This window comes from Crinia signifera, chromosome 9, assembly GCF_055691185.1.
Source record: "Crinia signifera chromosome 9, ASM5569118v1, whole genome shotgun sequence".
In the NCBI taxonomy this organism is placed as follows: Eukaryota; Metazoa; Chordata; class Amphibia; order Anura; family Myobatrachidae; genus Crinia; species Crinia signifera.
Genome location: NC_139225.1, coordinates 81,138,917 through 81,157,682, shown reverse-complemented (window position 1 = coordinate 81,157,682; position 18,766 = coordinate 81,138,917). Strand labels below are relative to the sequence as shown.

The following is an 18,766-nucleotide window of genomic DNA, read 5'->3' as shown; positions in this document are numbered from 1 at the left end:
GTGGAAGCCTAACTGAAGTGGGTCCAATAAGTTGTAGGAGTTAATAAAGTGTGTGAGGCGAGTGTAGGCAAATCTCTCAATTAGCTAGGAGAGGCATGGGAGCCGAGAGATGGCATGAGATAGTATCAGAATTGTGTTTTATTTTCAGATGGGAATAATAACTATATGCTTGAGCAGAGAAGGAAATATATATGTAGAAAGAGAGGGAGATATAGGTTACAGATTTTATTTAAGTTTGGGATAAGCACAGGGGACGACTTTTTACTGACTCGTGAGGGTATAGGATAAAGGGGAGAGGTAGTAGAGTAGGAGGATGAGAAGAGTGTTTATACTTTATCCTCACGGGTCAAATTATTATTTTTCAGTTTCTTATATAGCGCACACATTCTGCAGCGCTTTACAGAGAATATTTGAACATTCACAGCAGTCCCTGCACCAGTGGACACACACACACACACAGACATTCTAGGGTTAATTTTGTTAGGAGCCAATTAACCTACAAGTATATTTTTGAAATGTGTGAGGTACCCGGAGGAAACCATTTGTAAAATGGAGAGATGGCTCCAGGATACCTCTTTTAAAGGTACCCATACACGTTACAATTATTGTATACAATATCTCATCTCGGTTTTGCGATGAGATCTAGTACAAAAAGTATGTGCAGCACATACTTTCTGTACTAGATCTCATCTCATCGCAAAACTGTGATGAGATGCGATATTGTATACAATAATTGTAATGTGTATGTGCACCTTTTACACCGCCCACCCGGCAATAACCTGGCATTTTTGAGTGCCGGGTAATTTTGCTGGGTGCATTATCACCACAATTTACACCATCAGCAAATTGCCTGATTTTAAAGCTTTTCAACCTGGGAATTTGCTGAAAAAAACAGGTTTTTCTGTGGTGGTAAAGGGTCGACCTGGGTCTTAAATCCTGGCTAACCGACCCTGGTCAAGAGTAGGGTCGGGGACCCGGAATTTTAAGAACTGGGTTGTCCCTTTCACATATAGAAGAAAAACCTGGGGTTTCAGCAAATTTCCAGGTTGAAAAGCATTAACCCGGTAATTTGCTTCCTGGTGTTAAAGGGATATTAATTGGAGGAGGTTTCACTAGTCCATTGTCTTAACATTTTGATTTTATATTATCTCTTTTTGGATAGTGTGCCAAAGATGTGGGTGAATTTTGAGCTTTCTGCAATAGTATGGAGAGATTTATTATTATTATTATTATTATTATTATCCTGGATTGGAATGTTATGTTAACTGGCTTTTCATATTGGGATGTACTGTAAATATTTTTGACTCAAAATAAACTGAAAAGTCAGAGCTAGATGTTCTCCCTATGAGGGGCAGATTCTCCTGAGTGCAAATAAAGGTGTGGCAAAATCTGTCACTACGATCACTATTCCCAGTTTAAGTGTTGACTCTAGATGTTTTTTAGATGCCCCTTTTACGCTGGAAGAGATAGAAGTAGCAATAAAAGCCTTCCCCAACTCCAAGGCCCCGGGAGTGGATTGGCTCCCTATTGAACTATATAAAACCCATATACTGTAACGTTCTTTGCTCCCAGATTGCTATCCCTTTTTAATAATCTGCTGGAACAGGGTTCCCTGACCCCCTCTATGGCGGAGGCGCTGATAGTTCTTATTCCAAAACCTGGTAAGGACCCGTTATCTCCCAACTCATGACGGCCCATTTCCCTGCTATCCACTGATATTAAGATACTGGCTAAATTGTTGGCTGTACGTTTAAATGCAGTTTTATTAGAATTGGTGCATGCTGACCAAACCGGCTTTATGCCTGGTAGATCGACTCTTGACCTACGCCGCCTCTTTACCTATCTACAGTGGGCTGCTATCATAGCCATGACCGCATCATGGACGATGCGGTCATACAGATGGGGCCAGTTTTATCTTTGCTGGCAAACCGCCAGCAACACGGCGCTCCACCTGACTGAGACGCGCGTGCGTCCCCCACGCACGCGCGTCTCAGTATCCGGGCGGCGAGGCGGACGCAATACTGTCCGCCTCCCGCTCGATAGTGCTGGGGGGGACCCGAGGAGGCTGCGGGGGGGTGCCGGGCGACCGAGGGCAGCACCGTCGGAAGGGGACGCGCGCGCGTCCCCTTCCGGCATACAGATGGCGGGGATGCAGGTGATGGCGACGCCATCACCTGCAAAGATGAATCCCGATACACCTGTAGTCTCACGGGATGCGGCTCGAGCTTTTCATTCTGTGCAGTGGACCTACTTATGGGATGTTTTGGAGAAATTTGGGATAGGATAAAATTTTTTGGCCTGGGTTAGATTGCTATACTCTGGCCCTGCTGCTCAGATAATGGTTAATGCAGTGGTTCCCAAACTGTGCGCCGTGGCTCCCTGGGGTGCCTCGGGACACATGCAGGGGTGCCCTGGGTTGGTAGTCCAGGACCAACTCAAATTATTAATGGTTAATTATTTATAAGCAAAACCAGTGCTGGTGGCTACCAATCATAAAATGTGTACAAATAGAAGCAATTCCTGCCCTTTTCCACATAACTGACCCTAAGAATCGCATATAAATCCAATCTAATTAAAATAAATTTGGCCTAGGGGTGCCGCGAAAATAATTCTTATACTCTAGGGTGCCGTGATTAAAAAAAGATTGGGAACCCCTGGGTTAATGGATTCACCACAGACTCCTTTGCCTTGGGGAGGGGAACCAGGCAGGGGTGCCCTCTGTCTCCCCTGCTTTTTGCTCTTGCGGTGGAACCATTGACATGCTATATAAGGGCTTCCCCATCGATTTGAGGGCTTTAGGATCGGGAGCAGTGAGGTAAAAATTGGGCTTTATGCTGATGATATGATCCTGTATTTGACTAATATGACTTCCTCCCTGCCAGTACTACTTACCCTGATGATGGAATATGCCCGTTTCTCTGGGGTAGGAATTAATTGGGATAAGTCAGTTGTATTCCCTTTGCTCTCTACTGCACAGCAACCCTCACTATATAATTATCCTCTTCGCTGGTGTACACAATTTAAATATTTGGGTATACAGGTCTCCCATTCCCCTTTTGATTTTATAACTCTGAATTTGTCCCCGCAAATTGACTCACTGCGCCAAAAACTTGTGTTTGGCAAACGCTTCCTCTATCGGTTTCTGGTATAGTGAACCTTATAAAAATGATTGTCCAGCCAAAATTTTTGTATATTCTTCGGAATTCTCCTGTGTATATCCCAGTCTCCCAGTTTAAGCTTATTACCTGATATATTGGCAGGTATTCAATGCTGTTTGCGAGTGGTGACAGCGAGCAGGGCTTCCTGCTCGCTGTCACCACTCACCCTGACAGTATATAACACAGCCTCCGCATACGCCAATTCCCCCTCGCTCCGTTTCTTGAGCGAGGGAGAATTGGCAGATGCGGCTCCAGAAGCAGCGAGACTCGCGGCTAAAAACTGCCAGTTTTCTGCAGTAGCCGTGGGTCTTGCTGTTTTGGGGAATTCTCGCCGTCCTGTGACGGCGAGGATTTCCCCAGAACGTTGAATAGAGCGAGCGGCCGGCGCGGGGGTTAAACAGCGAGGATCGCTGGTTTTCTGCAATCCTCGCTGTTTAACCCCCTCGCCGGCCGCTCGCTGCAGCATTGAATACCCCCCATTGTCTCCTTTGTTTGGGGAGGCAAACGTTCGTGGATAGCGGCAAAAACTTTGTGCAGATCCCGATACGACGGAGGTCTGGCGCTCCCCGATCTGCGATTATACTACTTAGCGGCCCAATTGGCTCAATTAGTGGAATGGGTTGCACCTGCGGATTATGGGAACTTACCTATTGCTCTTTTAAGTAAGGTGGGTCAACTTTTCTTGCCCCCTTGGTCACACTCACACAGTATGGTTGGCGGTGGGGGTCATAATGGGCAACCCAGTTTTAGACTCCTGTTCCCCTATCTGGAGGAATAAGGACTTTCCTGAACTTCACAAACTAAGGGCTGGTCCGGACTGGACGCCTTTTGGGGTCTCTGAGATTGGACGTCTTTTCCAAGATGGGATACTGTATTTCACTCCTTTGAACAAATGGTGTGTATGTTTGCGATTCCACATCACTATTTCTATAAATATCTCCAACTTAGACACGAGAGAGGTGCGCAGTGGAGGGGGAATGTACCTGAACTTGTAGAGTGTCCAGTCCGTGCGATGATCCATAAGCTCCCAGGTCGGAGGAGGGTTTCTGCTCTGTACTCTCCTCACCTTCTCTGGCATAGATCAACTCGGTACTTTACGAGCTAGATAGGCAGTGGATATAGGGCCCATTGAGGATGAGGGCTGGTCTCATATGCTGGGTTCCCCTAGAGGTGCTACGGCGATTGCCAGGTTCCAGCAGATTGAATTGTACATCCTGCACCGAGTTTATTGGACCCCACACAGATTGATGCAGATGGGTGGTACCGGGTCTGACGCCTGTCCTAAATGCCTGGGGCTGACTTCTGGCATTTGCTGTGGCGTTCCCCACAGGTGCATTCCTTCTGGGAAACAGTCTTAGCAGGTGTTCGAGTTACAGGTGTCCAGGTCCTGCTTTCTAACCTTCTCATTTGTATCTTTGGCTTGGATTTAGAAGAGCTACTCCCTAAATATCACAGAATATATGTTAATAATCTTCTCACCCTGGCCCGTGTATGCATTGCTAGAGCCTGGATGAGTCCTGCCCCTCCGTCTTCTAATATGTGGGTTGTGCTTGTTAATACCACTATATCACATGAGCGATTTATGTATACCAAACGGGATTGTCTAGGAAAATTCAGTAAAGTTTGGGACCTATGGCAGACCTCTGCACTGTATTTACAAGATCCCTGCCCGTAATCTATACTATTTATATGTTTAGGAAGGATAACTTGTCGTCTGTACCCAAAGCCTGCCCATATGTTTCCCTGTACTCCCTTCTTTCTTTTGTACAACTGTCTATGAATCTTGATTATTATTACTAAGCTGTAAACACATTTCTGATCGTACAGTATATTATTTTTCTGAATAATGCACCACTCATGTAATTAAGTTTTTGTTTATTTTACATATATTGTTTGTATTTTTAAAACTCAATAAAAATACTTAAAAAAAAAAATAAAAAAATTATCTGTCACTACGGTACTGGTAGGCAGGATTTATAGTGTTTCATTATTTTCTCAACAAGTTCTCTTCCCTTTCTGTTTATGGTCACAGCTTAAGATTCCGGAGTGGGTTGTTAACCTTCGTCACAGTGCCACTCATGGAAAGATGCCCAAATTGAGTATGTGCCGGAAAGGTAAGCATTCCTAGTCTACGTAAGTATCTTTAATTGTTATGGTTTAGGTTGAAGCCGTTCTAATGGCACTATATGCTGGAAGTAACTTCTTGCACGGCTAATATAGGATGATCTCGGAAAAAAAAGTCCAATGGTATCATTGAGCTATCCAATACTAGATCATTTTTACTGCGCAGTAAATTACCAGTTTTCAAGCAATAACACACAGAATTCGGGATAAGTTTTCGGACCCATGTGTTTATAGCGGAAAGAATATGGCTGATAGGGCTGCATGTATGGCAGTGACGGTTAACCTTAACACTCCAGCTGTTGTTGCACTGCACTTCCTGGCATGCTCTGATGTGTACAGCTGGAGGGTCAAGGTTAGCCATCACTGATTTTAAGGTATTCTGGCATAGTTTTTGACAAGTGCCAGCTCGTTAAGGATAAATGGATAGCCCAGTTATTCTTTTTCATAGGCCTTCTGTATTGTCACATTCATACTTTGGTTTCATTGTGTACTATCAGGAATAGAGATAATTACACAGAACTTGCTGGTAACATGCAGTGTTGTCTTGCGTTCTGAAAACGTTTTAATTAGACCTGGTACTTTACCAGGTGTGAGAAAAAGCTGGTAGCCTCAAGGCCCTCATACATTAGGCGTCGGACCTGATTTCCCTGCGGGCTCACATATGATTAGGCACTTAAGGTGCCATTTTTTACTTGTGAGAAATCGCATCCGATTTTATTAAATGCTTATTCCCGGGGAGCTGGAGGGGGGGATGCCGAGGGTGCCAGAGAATAAAAAAAAAAAACCATACAAATGAATGGGCTTCCACTGAGCGCTCTCATAGCCAATCAGCGGCTGTCTATTCATTTGTAATCGGATGTGATACATTGCGGGTGCTAAAAGGCAACCACGATGTGTCCATAAGATTTATCTAATGTTCAGGGGACCGTGCCTTGTATCAGATGTCATACACATGTGATTTGGGCTGTGAAATTTCATGGGCCAATCCACTGTAATCTGGTTAAAATCGCAAAGTGTATGGTGGCCTTCAGGCTTCAACGCTTCAAGTTATTCAGTTAAAGCTCTTGTTTTACATCCGGTATATTACCATGTTATCTGGCCTTAACCCTTTGAATTTGATAAAATAGGTGTGAAAATTGCCAAGCACACATTTTTATTCATCATAATGATCTGTAAGGTTTACCTTTTATATAGAAAATATAAACTTTGTCTTAAGCTGGTCATACATTTACAGATTATGTCAGTTCTGGCTATTTGGAACAAAAACCTGGTAATTTCTGCATGACAGTTTTTGGCAGCTTTCCAGCATTTCAAAACAAATGGTCAACTGTCATGTGCTCTAATCCATTACCAGGATTTTGTTCCAACCAGCCAGATCCGACAATCTATCTGTAGATGTATGAGTGAACACCTGTGAAAATAAAACCTTTGTTAAAACAATGTTTACACTCCTTTGGCATGGTGTAACTGCCTGTCCCTACTTCTTAGAAGCATGCGGTGCAGCTCTGCTTTATATAAACTTTTTGCACACAACATTTGTTATTTTGACTTGTATAACAAATGTGAGCAAAGCAGATATTTTTCACATTGCTCACAGAGATGACACTTTTTCGGCGCGTCTCTCTGATGTTGCCACTCAAAGGGTTAATACAAAGGTCCGTTGTTTTGAGACCTCTTGGTAACGAAATCTCAGTTTACTGCAGTGCAATTTGGGGTTTACTGAATAGTCCCGGAGGGGAAAGAACATAAACCCCTCCCCCCCCCCACACACACAGACATGTACCACCTTTTCATTAGGTATGTCCTCTCTGCTCAGGTTGGGACTTTGTGATGGAATGGCTCAGGCGTGAGTATTGGTCCCGTCAGCTGGGTAATCCTTTAAACCCTCAGTGGGTGTCTACAGATGATGATGATGATTCTGAAGAGTCTGAAGATGTTCTTCCCACATTGTCATTTAAACAACAAAAACAGCAAATCCTTTCTGGTGAGTAAAATCCTGGAACATCAAACAGACTGGTGCACGAGAGCTGGCTCCTAGTGATATAGGGGTGGCCTGTCTAATCTGCATAAATACATATACAGTGACACAATATATAATTTCTATAGCATTCTGCAATATGCTGTTCTTTTTTTTTTTTACCCCTGCTGCTAATATGTACTTAGCATTACCAAATACCCATCTCGGCAGCAACTTTCTAAAGGGTTTGGTATGACGGCCCTACAGTCGGGGTTCCGTCTATCAGTTTACTGACATGGCATCCCAACCGCCGGTTCTTCAACAGAGGGGCAAGCACAGAGAAGCCCCTTGCGGGCTTGGTGGCTCTCTACACTTGCCACAGGTTCTGTTCTCGAGAGAGAATAGCCCCTGTCATTTGAGATCCCAACTGTCGGGCATTTGAACAGTCGGGATCCCGTCTGTTGGGCGTCATCCGGTACCCCTTTTGAAAAACACATATTTCCTCTACCTACACATGGCAGCATACTTCTGGGTTAAGCCCTTCTGGATAGATATCTGGAAAGGAAACAAAAAGACACTGCCCCTTTATAAGGACCTCAAGTCTCTGTCTTTTTTTTTTTTCGGGTAGATGGGTGGCTTACCCTGTGAAACGCTGCAGTCCTGTTCCACTGCCCAGTGCAGTAAGGGAATGAGGCACTGGAACCTTGGACCCCTGCCGTCGAGAGCAGATTGGGGTGTCTGTCTGCTGAGGGACCCTGCCGCCTAGCACGGTTAGGGTAGAGGTGCCAAGCAAAAAACGGACGGCGGCTGGGCTTACAGAAGCCGGTGTCTGAGGTCAGTTATAGGCGCTGGTGAAGTGTCGCGCGGCACGGGCAGCCGGCGTCTGACGTCATCACGGGGCGCGGGCTATGCCAGCGCCGGCTCAGTAGACACGTGTGTTAGCCGGTGTCTGACGTCATTGCTGGGCGAGGGATGCGTCCGGTGCCATTAACCGGGGCACAGCATTCAAAAATCTTCAATTCCTCTAGGATGCTGCAGACCTCTCTCAAACAACCAGCAGACTGTGGTAAGGCCCTGTAAAGCAGCGGCGATGCTGGGGCAATGTTTTTTTCTTTTCTGAGACTTATGCCAAAGTTTTTTTTTTTTCCTCTCTGGTAGTGCACAGATAGTGTTGCTAAAGTGGTATTATAATGGAGGATGAGAAAAAGCAGACTATGAAGTCAGGGTAAGCCAGGAGTATATTTTCTGGATTACTTTTTTGGATTACTTTATTGGTATTTTTTTTGACTACTTTGGTTTTCTAGTAGGTCAGAGACCAGCAAGGTGAAAGCTGACATTAAAGCTAAACACAAAAAGCTGCATGCAGGGAAGTGTTCGTTATGTGATAAACAAACTGCTTAGGTTCTATTTGTGATAAATGTAAAGGGTCCCAGCAAATGGGGACGCCTCTAATGACTGAGTTGGTGGTAGTGCTGAAAACAGATACTTCAAAAAGAAGTAGGGCATTCCTTTCTGATTCAGAAGATTCTGAAGCGGGCCCAGCATTTAGGGCAGAAGAGGGGGAATTATTTCAAGAAAAAAAGGAAATCAATTTTAACCCAGATCTGCTGGATAACCTGTTGTCACTTATACATAAGTCCCTAAACATTGAAGATCCCCAGGAAGAGGGGAAACTTCAAGATTTGCTATTTAGAGATAAGAAGAAAGAGGTGCAGCAATTTCCATTAACCAAAACACTAAAACATGTGGTGGAAGAGGAGTGGCTTCACCCATATAAGAAAGTGGCAGTACCACTAAGGGTGGTCTAGATGTATCCGTTTGACCCAGAACAGGTTAAAACGTGGGAGGAGGCACCCAAGGTAGATGCCGCTATTGCCCGCATATCAAGGAAAAGTACTCTCCCGCTAGAGGATGCAAATGTATTTAAAGACTCTATAGAGAGAAAAATAGAGATGAACCTAAGAAAGCAGCATGTAACATCGGGGACTGCAATAAAGGCATCCTCAGCGATAGCGATAACATCTAGAGCCCTTAGATCCTGGTGTCAAGTCCTTGAGTCTGATATGTTAGACGTAATAAAAAGGACAGAGTTGATGAAGATTGTTCAAAATATACAAATGGTGGTGGAGTTTCTCTGCGACGCCTCATTGGATGTAGTACATTGGGCAGCTAGATCCAATGCAACAATGACTGTGACGAGCCTCTGGCTGCTGACAATCAGTCAAAGAATAAGCTGGTATCATAACCTTTCCAAGGAAAATACCTGTTCGGTCAGGAATTGAATGAAATTATCCCAAAAATATCTGGGAGTAAGTCGGTATGGCTACCTCAGGATAAAGCCACAAGGAGAGGTCAATTCAATAATAATCCTCATTAACAGACTATCAGGAAGCAAAGACATATAGGCCTGGCAGAAATTTTCGGAGACCATGGTTCGGGAATAGAACCACTTTTCGTGGCCAAAGATTTGCCTTCCGCCAAACACAATGACGCCAGAAAAAGGGTTGATGGCAGGCTAATGCACTACAAGCAAGTCTGGCACCAGTCGACTGATGACAAGTGGGTCCTAGAGGCCATATCCTCGGGTTCCAAAATAGAATTCATCACTCTGCCAGGCAATTGGATAGAGTTCCAAAGAACTGGGAGGAACGATCAGCCCTATTCAGCAGCCTTCAGGTAATGGTGGACCAAGGTGTAGTCAGAAAGGTCTCAAAACAATAAGAAAACCTAGGATGGCAGTCAAGGTTTTTTTTGTTCTAAAAACAGTCAGGGGGTTTCAGGACGATACTAGATCTAAGAAGACTAAACACAAATATGTTCACATAAGAAAATTCAAAATGGAATCAATCAGGTCGATCCTCCCCAGATATCGAAAAAGGGGCATATTTAACAACAATAGACTTAAAAGATGTCTACCTGCACATTTCAATATTTACAGGACACCAAAAATATCTGAGATTTCGGTTTAAGAGGAAATACTTACCAGTTCACGTCACTGCCATTCGGCCTGTTAACTTCACCCAGAACTTTTACAAAGATATTAGTAGTACTAGTGGCCAACCTCAGAATACAGGGGGTGTCAATTTGGCCTTACTTGGACGATCTGCTCATTATGTCACAAACAGAAGCGCAGGTGGTTCAACATACAAAGCTGGTGCTAGATTACCTGAAGTGGCACCGTTGGTTAATAAATTACCAAAAAAGTCTCCTCAAGCCTTCACAAAGGGTAAAGTATCTAGGTGTTATCCTGGAAACAAGTTCCATGCTAATAAAGTTAACGGAGGAGAGATGTTTAAGATTAAACAAAGACGTAAGAAATCTTATAGGAAAAAAGTTGTCCATTCAGAAGAATGCATGCAAATATTAGGTCTCATGTCAGCTGCGTGAGAAACTATACCCTGGGCTAGATTTCACATGCGGTCCCTGCAAAATTGTGTTTTCTAGGACAATGGGACGGAGATGGCAAGAACCCAAAGCAGAGAATTTGGTTATCAAAAGCAGCAACAGCAGACCTCAAATGGTGGAGCAGCATGGAAAGATTGAGCCAGGGAAGATCCTTTGCAACAGGAGTGCAAATTATGGTGACTACAGACGCCAGAAAGACAGGTTGGGGGCTGTGTGTGAGCAATGTACAGCACAAGGAGAATGGAGTGCAGAGATGAGTCAAGCCTACTCAAATATATGGGAAATGAGGGCAGTGATAATAGCATGCCTAAGGTTTCAGAGTCATTTAATAAACAAGGAGGTTGTGATGAGGTCAGACAACCAATCTGTCGTGACATACATAAACAAGCAATGGGGAACAAGAAGCAGAACCCTAATGCTAGAGGCTACGAAAGTTCTTCAACGGGTGAAACATCACGTCAGGAGCCTCACTGCAGTCTTTATCTTCGGCAAAGAGAATCCAATAGCGGACACCTTATGCAGAAACAGAATAGCTCCAGGAGAGTGGGAACTTTCTCCATAAATATTTACAACACTCATAAGAAGATGGGGTCTACCACCGGTGGATTTGATGACGACAGGGAAGAATGCGAAGGTACCACTCTACATTTCCATTGGTAGCCAGGGTCATGGAAAACAGATTCATTGACGGCAGTCTGGGATGTAGACCTGGCATATGTGTTTCCACCATTCCTAGTCATTCACATGCTACTGAGCAAAATAGGAAGAAAGCCTTGGTGATTGCGGTACTACCATATTGGCCAACGAAGGCTGGTTTGCCAAATTAACACAGATGGCGATAGAATGACTGGACATTACCAGATCACAAAGATCTAATTCAGCAAGGCTGTTATTATCAAAAACTAACGACCTGGTTACTGAGGCCTGGACATTAAGAAGAAAGGGATTCTCTGAGAAGGTGGTTGGTACTCTGTTGAAAGCGAGAAAATCTTCAACATCAAGCACGTACGACAGAATATGGAAGAAGTATGTTTAGTTTTGTAAGTCCGGCAACAGAAATGATACTGATAACTACAATTCTGGAGTTTGTACAAACTGGGTTGGAGAAGAACTTTTCAGCAAGCTCACTAAGGGTACAGATATTGGCTCTTCGTGCAATGCTTGATGTGAAAGTTAGACAACAAATATATACACAGGTTTTTGCAGGCAATTGAAAGGATCAAACCAGTGTTCCATTATCCTTTGGCCACGTGGGACCTTAACATGTTACTGAATGCATTGACAGAGGCCCCTTTTGAGCCTCTGAAGGATGTGTCGTTGAAGTATCTTACAATCAAGGTGGTATTTTTGGTAGCAATTATCTCTGCAAGGAGGGTGTCAGTTACAAGCCCTGTGGGCAGAAGAACCTTTCCTTAAATTTTTTGAAGATAAAGCAGTCTTGAGAACAAATCCTCATTTCTTGCCAAAGGTGGTTTCAAAATAATTCTGCCATCTTTTTGTGCTTATCCTAAAAACACCAAAGAGGCAAGACTTCGCAATCTGGATGTGAATAGAGCACTGAAGAAATACATAAAGAGGTTGGTGTCTTGGAGAAAGTCAAAAAAGCTGTTTGTAGTGACGGGAAGGTACAAAGAAAGATTTAGGAGCACCATAAATGACTATATCCAGATGGATAAAAACATTACAGGGTGGATGTGATTGCTTCTGAAGATGCTAGACTTGGAAGAAAAATTCTTAGCGCAGTAGTCAAAAAAAAAAAAAAAAAAAGCAACTGTACATATACATAAGAGCAGAAGGTGGAAATAACCTGTATCCTTCAAATATTCATAATATGATTTTAGGTACCCGCCCAGTAAAGTAACTGCTAGGGTATACCCAGAAGTATGCTGCCATGGGGAGGTAGAGGAAAGTAGAGATTATTATCTGCTAATAGGCTTTCCTTTACTACACCGTGGCAGCCATTTTCCCAGTCCCGAGGAGTAGGGGGCCTAAGACACAGAGCCTTGAGGGGGCGGTCCTTATATAGGGGGCAGTGTCTTTTTGTTTCCTTTCCAGATATCTAACCAGGAAGGCCTAACCCAGAAGTATGCTGCCATGGTGGAGTAGAGGAAAGCCTATTAGCCGGTAATAATCTGTACTTTTGTGTCCCAAGAAACATTGTTTCAATCATTTTAAATACCTCTAGAGATGTGCAGGTTCAGATTTGGGGCCTAATTCGGACCTGATGGCAGGGCAAATTTGTTCTCAAAATGGGTAAAACCATGTGCACTGCAGGTCAGGCAAATGTAACCGGTGTAGAGAGAGTTTAGATTTGGGTGGGTTATTTGGTACTTGTGAGTTATCTGGGCGTCCGATTTTTTGATTGTATGCCTTAAGTTAAGGCATACAATCAGATGCGATGCGATATCGCATCGCATCGCATGCGACCATCGGATGCGATGACCCGATTTTTCCATAGGAATCAATGTTAAAATGGACTGAGTCCATTTTAACATGGAATTCAATGGGAAAAAGGGGTCCTTTTCATACCCCTACTATCCAAGTGGGCATGGAGTTGGATATAAACCTGTGGCGAGCGTAGCGAGCCACCGAGCCCGAAGCGTGGCGAGCGAAGCGAGCCCCGCGAGGGGACGGTATTCCGTGTCCCCTCGCGGGGCTCGCTACGCTCGCCACGCTTCGGGCTCGGTGGCTCGCTACGCTCGCCACAGGTTTATATCCAACTCCATGCCCACTTGGATAGTAGGGGTATGAAAAGGACCCCTTTTTCCCATTGAATTCCATGTTAAAATGGACTCAGTCCATTTTAACATTGATTCCTATGGAAAAATCGGGTCATCGCATCCGATGGTCGCATGCGATGCGATGTCCCGATCCGACCCGATTTAAAAATCGGACGCCCGGATAACTCACAAGTACCGGTTATTTTGTTTAAATACTGGCTGCTTTATGCTTACACTGCAATTTAGATTTCCGTTTGAACACACCTCACCTAAATCTAACTCTCTCTGTGTGTGTATGCTCCTTAAGAAGTTGCCCTGGTGCTAATTGAATACACCCAAAGACTGCAAAGAATGTAAATGTTCAGATCAGTCAATTTCCTTTCTATGGGGTGTAAACACTGGGCGATTTTGACTATATAGTCACAACCACCTAGAAGGTTAGCCAGAATCACCCCATGTATACTATGCGATGCAGGACCATATAGACTGTGCTGGCAAATCCATTTTAACTAGACGCTGCACAGTATGTCTGGATGTACATCTTGATTTTGACTAATCCAAAACCGCTTAGTCAAAATCGCCCAGCCCAAGCTCGTGTGTGCACCTCTTAACAATACAGTTGTCTCTCTAATGCTGACTCGTGTGGAGTTTTTTTTTTCTTCCAGCTTTAGAATCTAGAACAAAGAATTCTTGTTTACTCTTTATACCTATGAAGTAATGTTTCATAATTAACCGGTTGGCAAGCTTCTATTTTGGGGAACTACCTACTGCAAATAGTTTCTGCCTGTTTGGTCGTGTCCTTATTTACTTGCATTTGTCTGCTATTCATTATCAAGAGGAGGATGTTGGTTTCCATGTGCGATTTCCTTGTCTGAAACTTCTGTACTGAAACTTGTTTTGCTACTTTAATCTCAGAACATTGCTTGTCATAAGGAAACTTATCAGGCTTTTTTTGTCTAGTGTTCTAAAATAGAAATATTTCTGTTTCCTCACAGTAAAACTTCGAGAGACTTTGCGATCCTATACAAGTGAACAGTTCAAGGTACTGTCTTCTGCAAAGGTCGTTAGCATTACCTGTAAGAACAGTAAACCCCTGAACAGATATAGATGCTGCTTTGACACCTCTTCCTGCAACAATAGGAAACCATAAATTCACTGCACTTTGTATAAGGAGTTTATAAAAAGAAAAATAGGTTTTTGTATGGAAATGTACATGAAATACAAACCTGTTCTATTAGCTAATTGTCATCCCATTCCCCCACCACCAACCTACTGATTATATTAGCAGTCCCATGTATTGTATGTTATATGTAAGGTCTTGTCTGAGCAAAATCCACCAAATGGTTGCTATTGACACAGGGTGGACTGCGAGTGGTTAGCCGCTATCCTTTAACACACCCATATGCAATTTACAAACCATCTAATAATTTTTTCAGTCAGGGCAAATGTTACTTTGACACTCGCGTGCCCCCAACTCTGACTTTCTGTGAGTCAAATTGCAAGGGGTTTGCGATTAGATATCTTCTCTATTTTGGCCAATCCCGGGGCATTTTTTTCAATCCTGGATTCTGGGATTGAAAAATGCTCAATCTTGGGATTAGCATCCCTACAACAAAAACACACCCTGTCCACCCCTACATGGGTGGGCGTGTGTGTGGCAGCCGGGAGCGGGGCAGACAGCAGCGCTGCGGTGGTGCTTGCCTGATACCTCTGGGCAGGTAGCAGCAGCACTAGCTGGGCAGGAGGGCAGGCTAGGAGCGGTCATCTGTAGCAGGATGCTGCGGCCTGTGCAGCGTGACGGTCAGAGGTTACGCTGCGCAGGCTGCACGCCGGGGTCGGGAACAGCCGGGCATCTTCTGATATTCCAATCCCGGGATTGAAATCCCGGACATTTTGGGGCCAAATCCTGGGATCCTGCCGATCCCAGGATTGGCCACCCTACTCACGCATGTGTGCTACGTTTCGTATGCGTAAACTGACCGGATGAACCATGCCATTTAGCCAGACAGAAATTCCTCCTGGAAAATCCTGGAATGGAACTGTGCCAATTCCACCATGACAAAGGTGATTAAGCTCTTGCCTAAAAGCTGCATGCATTGGCACCCAGAATTACTGAATCCTTGCCTGGAGGGAGACTATCTTTTGCTGGGGGTGAACATTTAGGGACTTTAGGTTGAGCTGGAATGAACTATCTTGCTTCCCCACAAGGTAGAGGTTCAAATAAAAACAGACCCCTTGATGTAGAGGGAGATAACTACTGAGTTCATAAGAGACACTAGCCTGTACAGTAAGGAGGCAGGCCAGTGATGAACAAAACACAGAAGATGGAATTTGAAGGACCGGGCGTAAGCCTCTCCATAAAATCAGGGGGCCATGATTCAGATGTAGACTACTGATATTCCTTACAGAACAAGCGCAGATGTCCTTCCGCCCATGGGAAATCTAAATGCAGTATTACAAACAAGCAGCATGTTGCACTATTAGGCTATGCACACCGTCATATTATATTTCCAGTAACCGTAAAGCACCAATACCAGAACCAGATGTTAAGGTATATGATGTGAATTCACAGAATTCAGTCGCGGAGACTAGAGTCAAGATTCACCAATCAACCATATCAAAAGTTCAACATGTAACTCTGGCCTATATGGGAGGGCAAGTAGAAATCAGCCGTTACTGAAGAAAAATATCATCAAAGCCGTCTTTCAGACTTTGTTATTTTAGTTAATGTTGAAGACCATAAGGGCCCATAGTGTTAGTGTGATGGAATGTGGGTGTCCTTTCGTGTTTCACCACCCGCATGACCGTAGTCTGAGATTATGTAGGTAGAAATTGCAATAAAGTAAAAACCTCTATAGTTGCGCCGACTATGTGGATACAGTAAAATTTATATATACATACGTATAATTCATGTACTTGATACTGGTATGTTTTTCAAAGAGGGGGAAGGCTTATTCCTCGTACATGAAATAAAAAAAAATAAAGAAAATACCTTTTATAGTGTGGTAGGTCAAGACAAAAGTTCATCAAGGGTGGGGAGTGGTCCCCTATGTAGGTGAAACACATAAAGGTATCTTTACATGCAGATGCATATGTTCAGATGCTCACATAATCTGCATGTAACGATACCTTTATGTGTTTCACCTACATTCTCTCTAAGTAAGCTTCCGTTGTAATAGAACACTGAAGGCGGTACCATAAGAAGTATAACACGGACCCGTATCTCATAGGGGACCCATCCCCACCCTTGATTAACTTTTATTGAGCTTTTATTTGTCTTGGCCTACCACACTATAAGGTCTTTTCTTTATTTGTTTTTATTTCATGTACTACGAATATGTCTTCCCCCTCTTTGAAAAACTTACCAGTATCAAGTACAGAAATTATACGTACGTATATAAATTTTATTGTATCCACATAGTCGGTGCAACTATAGGTGTTTTTACTTTATTGCAATTTCTGTATATTTTTGGATGTGATTGGCGACATATCCTGTACCACCACCACGGTGGCCGCCTACGGTACAGTGTTACCTGTCAATTGTCTCTGTATTGTGAGATTATGTAGGTGTTTGTAGTAAGCCTCGCACACCTGATGCTACTATAGTAGGAGTGTCCTATTGTGCAGTTGCTGCTTTTAGTTACCTACCATGCAAACATCAAATGTAATTTCAGCTAATTTTCCAGGATACCAGGCACCACTAGCCCCAGATTATATATAATAATGTTTTGGGCTCTTTTTGGAATTGGGTACTTTTCTTAACTTAATAGGACACCTAAATGATAACTTCACTATACGAAGTGTACCCAGCCAACATCCCCAGCGAATGGACTGGGCGCTTGCTGATGCGGGCAGCCCTCACTAAAAATATCGGTACTTATTTAGTTACACGGGGGCCGATTATATTGGCCAATGTGCTCCGATGCAATTTTTTTACCTGTTCATAACCCCACGATCCACTACGCATGGAGTTGATTTTTTATAGTGTGGCGAGCGCAGTAATCCGCATCCCCTCGTGGGGCTCGCTACGATTGCCAGGCTTCGGGCTCACTGCGCTCGCCACACTTTATATAGTCAACTCCTTGCGTAGTGGATAGTGGGGTTATGAACAGGTAAAAAATCGCATCGGATCAGCCAAAATATCGGCCGATATCTCATCCGATATATTGGCCGCCGTGAAACTAAGAAAGTACCAAAATATCTCCTGTCGGCCTTGCATGTAGGGCCGATGGAGGATGTCACTGACGACCCACTGGCACATGCATAGTCAGCGACATAGAGGGTGCACACTAGATTATGAGCCCGATATGTCGGATCGGACAACATACCAACTTAGGTTCGGTACCTTTATAAAAATTCCACAATACGTGCTGGGCCTGATGTGCAGATTACAATATAAATAATATCTAAATAACGTGCATTATGCCCAACAATAGTTTTTTGCTTTAAATGGCTCAGTGTCTCTGGTGTGGGTGCCAGTGTCGTGTGACTCAGTGTGGGGGAGTATTTATCTGTCTTTGCTTTGCAGTTTATTCTTCTTGTTGCACTCTTCCAAAATGGAACAAAAATAAGGCAGTGTACAACATTCGACTCATACTTGGCTCAGTCACTGAAAATCCCACAGTACAGCATAATAAAAGAATAAAAAGACAAATAATATATTGGAATTAAATGCTGGAGAGGTTTTAGTAAAAATGATGTCACTGAAGAGCTGTAACTCCGAGGTAAATTAACTAAGGCGGGAGTTCTATTGAAGATGGGATGTTGCTCGTCGCATCCAATCAGTTAGCAACTTCTAGAAGATAATAGAAAGAATCAAAGTAGTATAATCTGATTGGTTGCCATGGGCAACATCCCATCTTCTATCAAACTCCCATCTTTGTAAATGTACACTGTTTCTGGTAATACTAGGAGCTGTACTGGAGAACTACAGTTGTTAGCCCTGTACTAGGTAGGGGAATGGGACAGATGTGTTGCTATCTACACATTATTTATTTATATTCCTAATCTCCCCAGATTTTTCAAGATCTCCATAATGATCCTAAATTGAAGAAACCTTGGAATACCACAGCTAACCTAGAGTGGATCATAGCACAGGCCAAAGAGCTAGTGTTACAAAACAGGTACTGAATGTCACATTACTTTGTATTCTGGAGTAGTGGTAGTCAGTGGATAGCCCCCAAGGATATTAGAAATTATAAACTAGCTTGTGCAGAAGTGTTGTATTATTGCTGCTGACAGCTTTTTTAGTGGCATGGGGAATCTAAAAGTCTACAGCAGCATATATTGTCCAATATCTTTAGAATTTTGTAGCCATTTTCAAATGCCAGCCAAGTTTGTACAGATAATAAATCACATGACTTACTCACTGGGCAGTATTCAATGACAATTTACACTATGTG

At 43.5% G+C, this 18,766-nt stretch overlaps 1 protein-coding gene across 1 annotated transcript in view; it reads left to right on the top strand.

Annotated features, from left to right (window-relative positions):
• The window catches only part of LAS1L (LAS1 like ribosome biogenesis factor), a 58,197-nt gene that overhangs the window by 17,417 nt on the left and 22,014 nt on the right, over positions 1–18,766 (top strand). The window contains exons 4-7 of the mRNA XM_083159303.1: positions 5,191–5,272; positions 7,099–7,266; positions 14,360–14,406; positions 18,381–18,487. Of these exons, the coding sequence (XP_083015429.1) occupies positions 5,191–5,272; positions 7,099–7,266; positions 14,360–14,406; positions 18,381–18,487 (404 nt within the window). The remainder of the gene's footprint in view (positions 1–5,190; positions 5,273–7,098; positions 7,267–14,359; positions 14,407–18,380; positions 18,488–18,766) is intronic.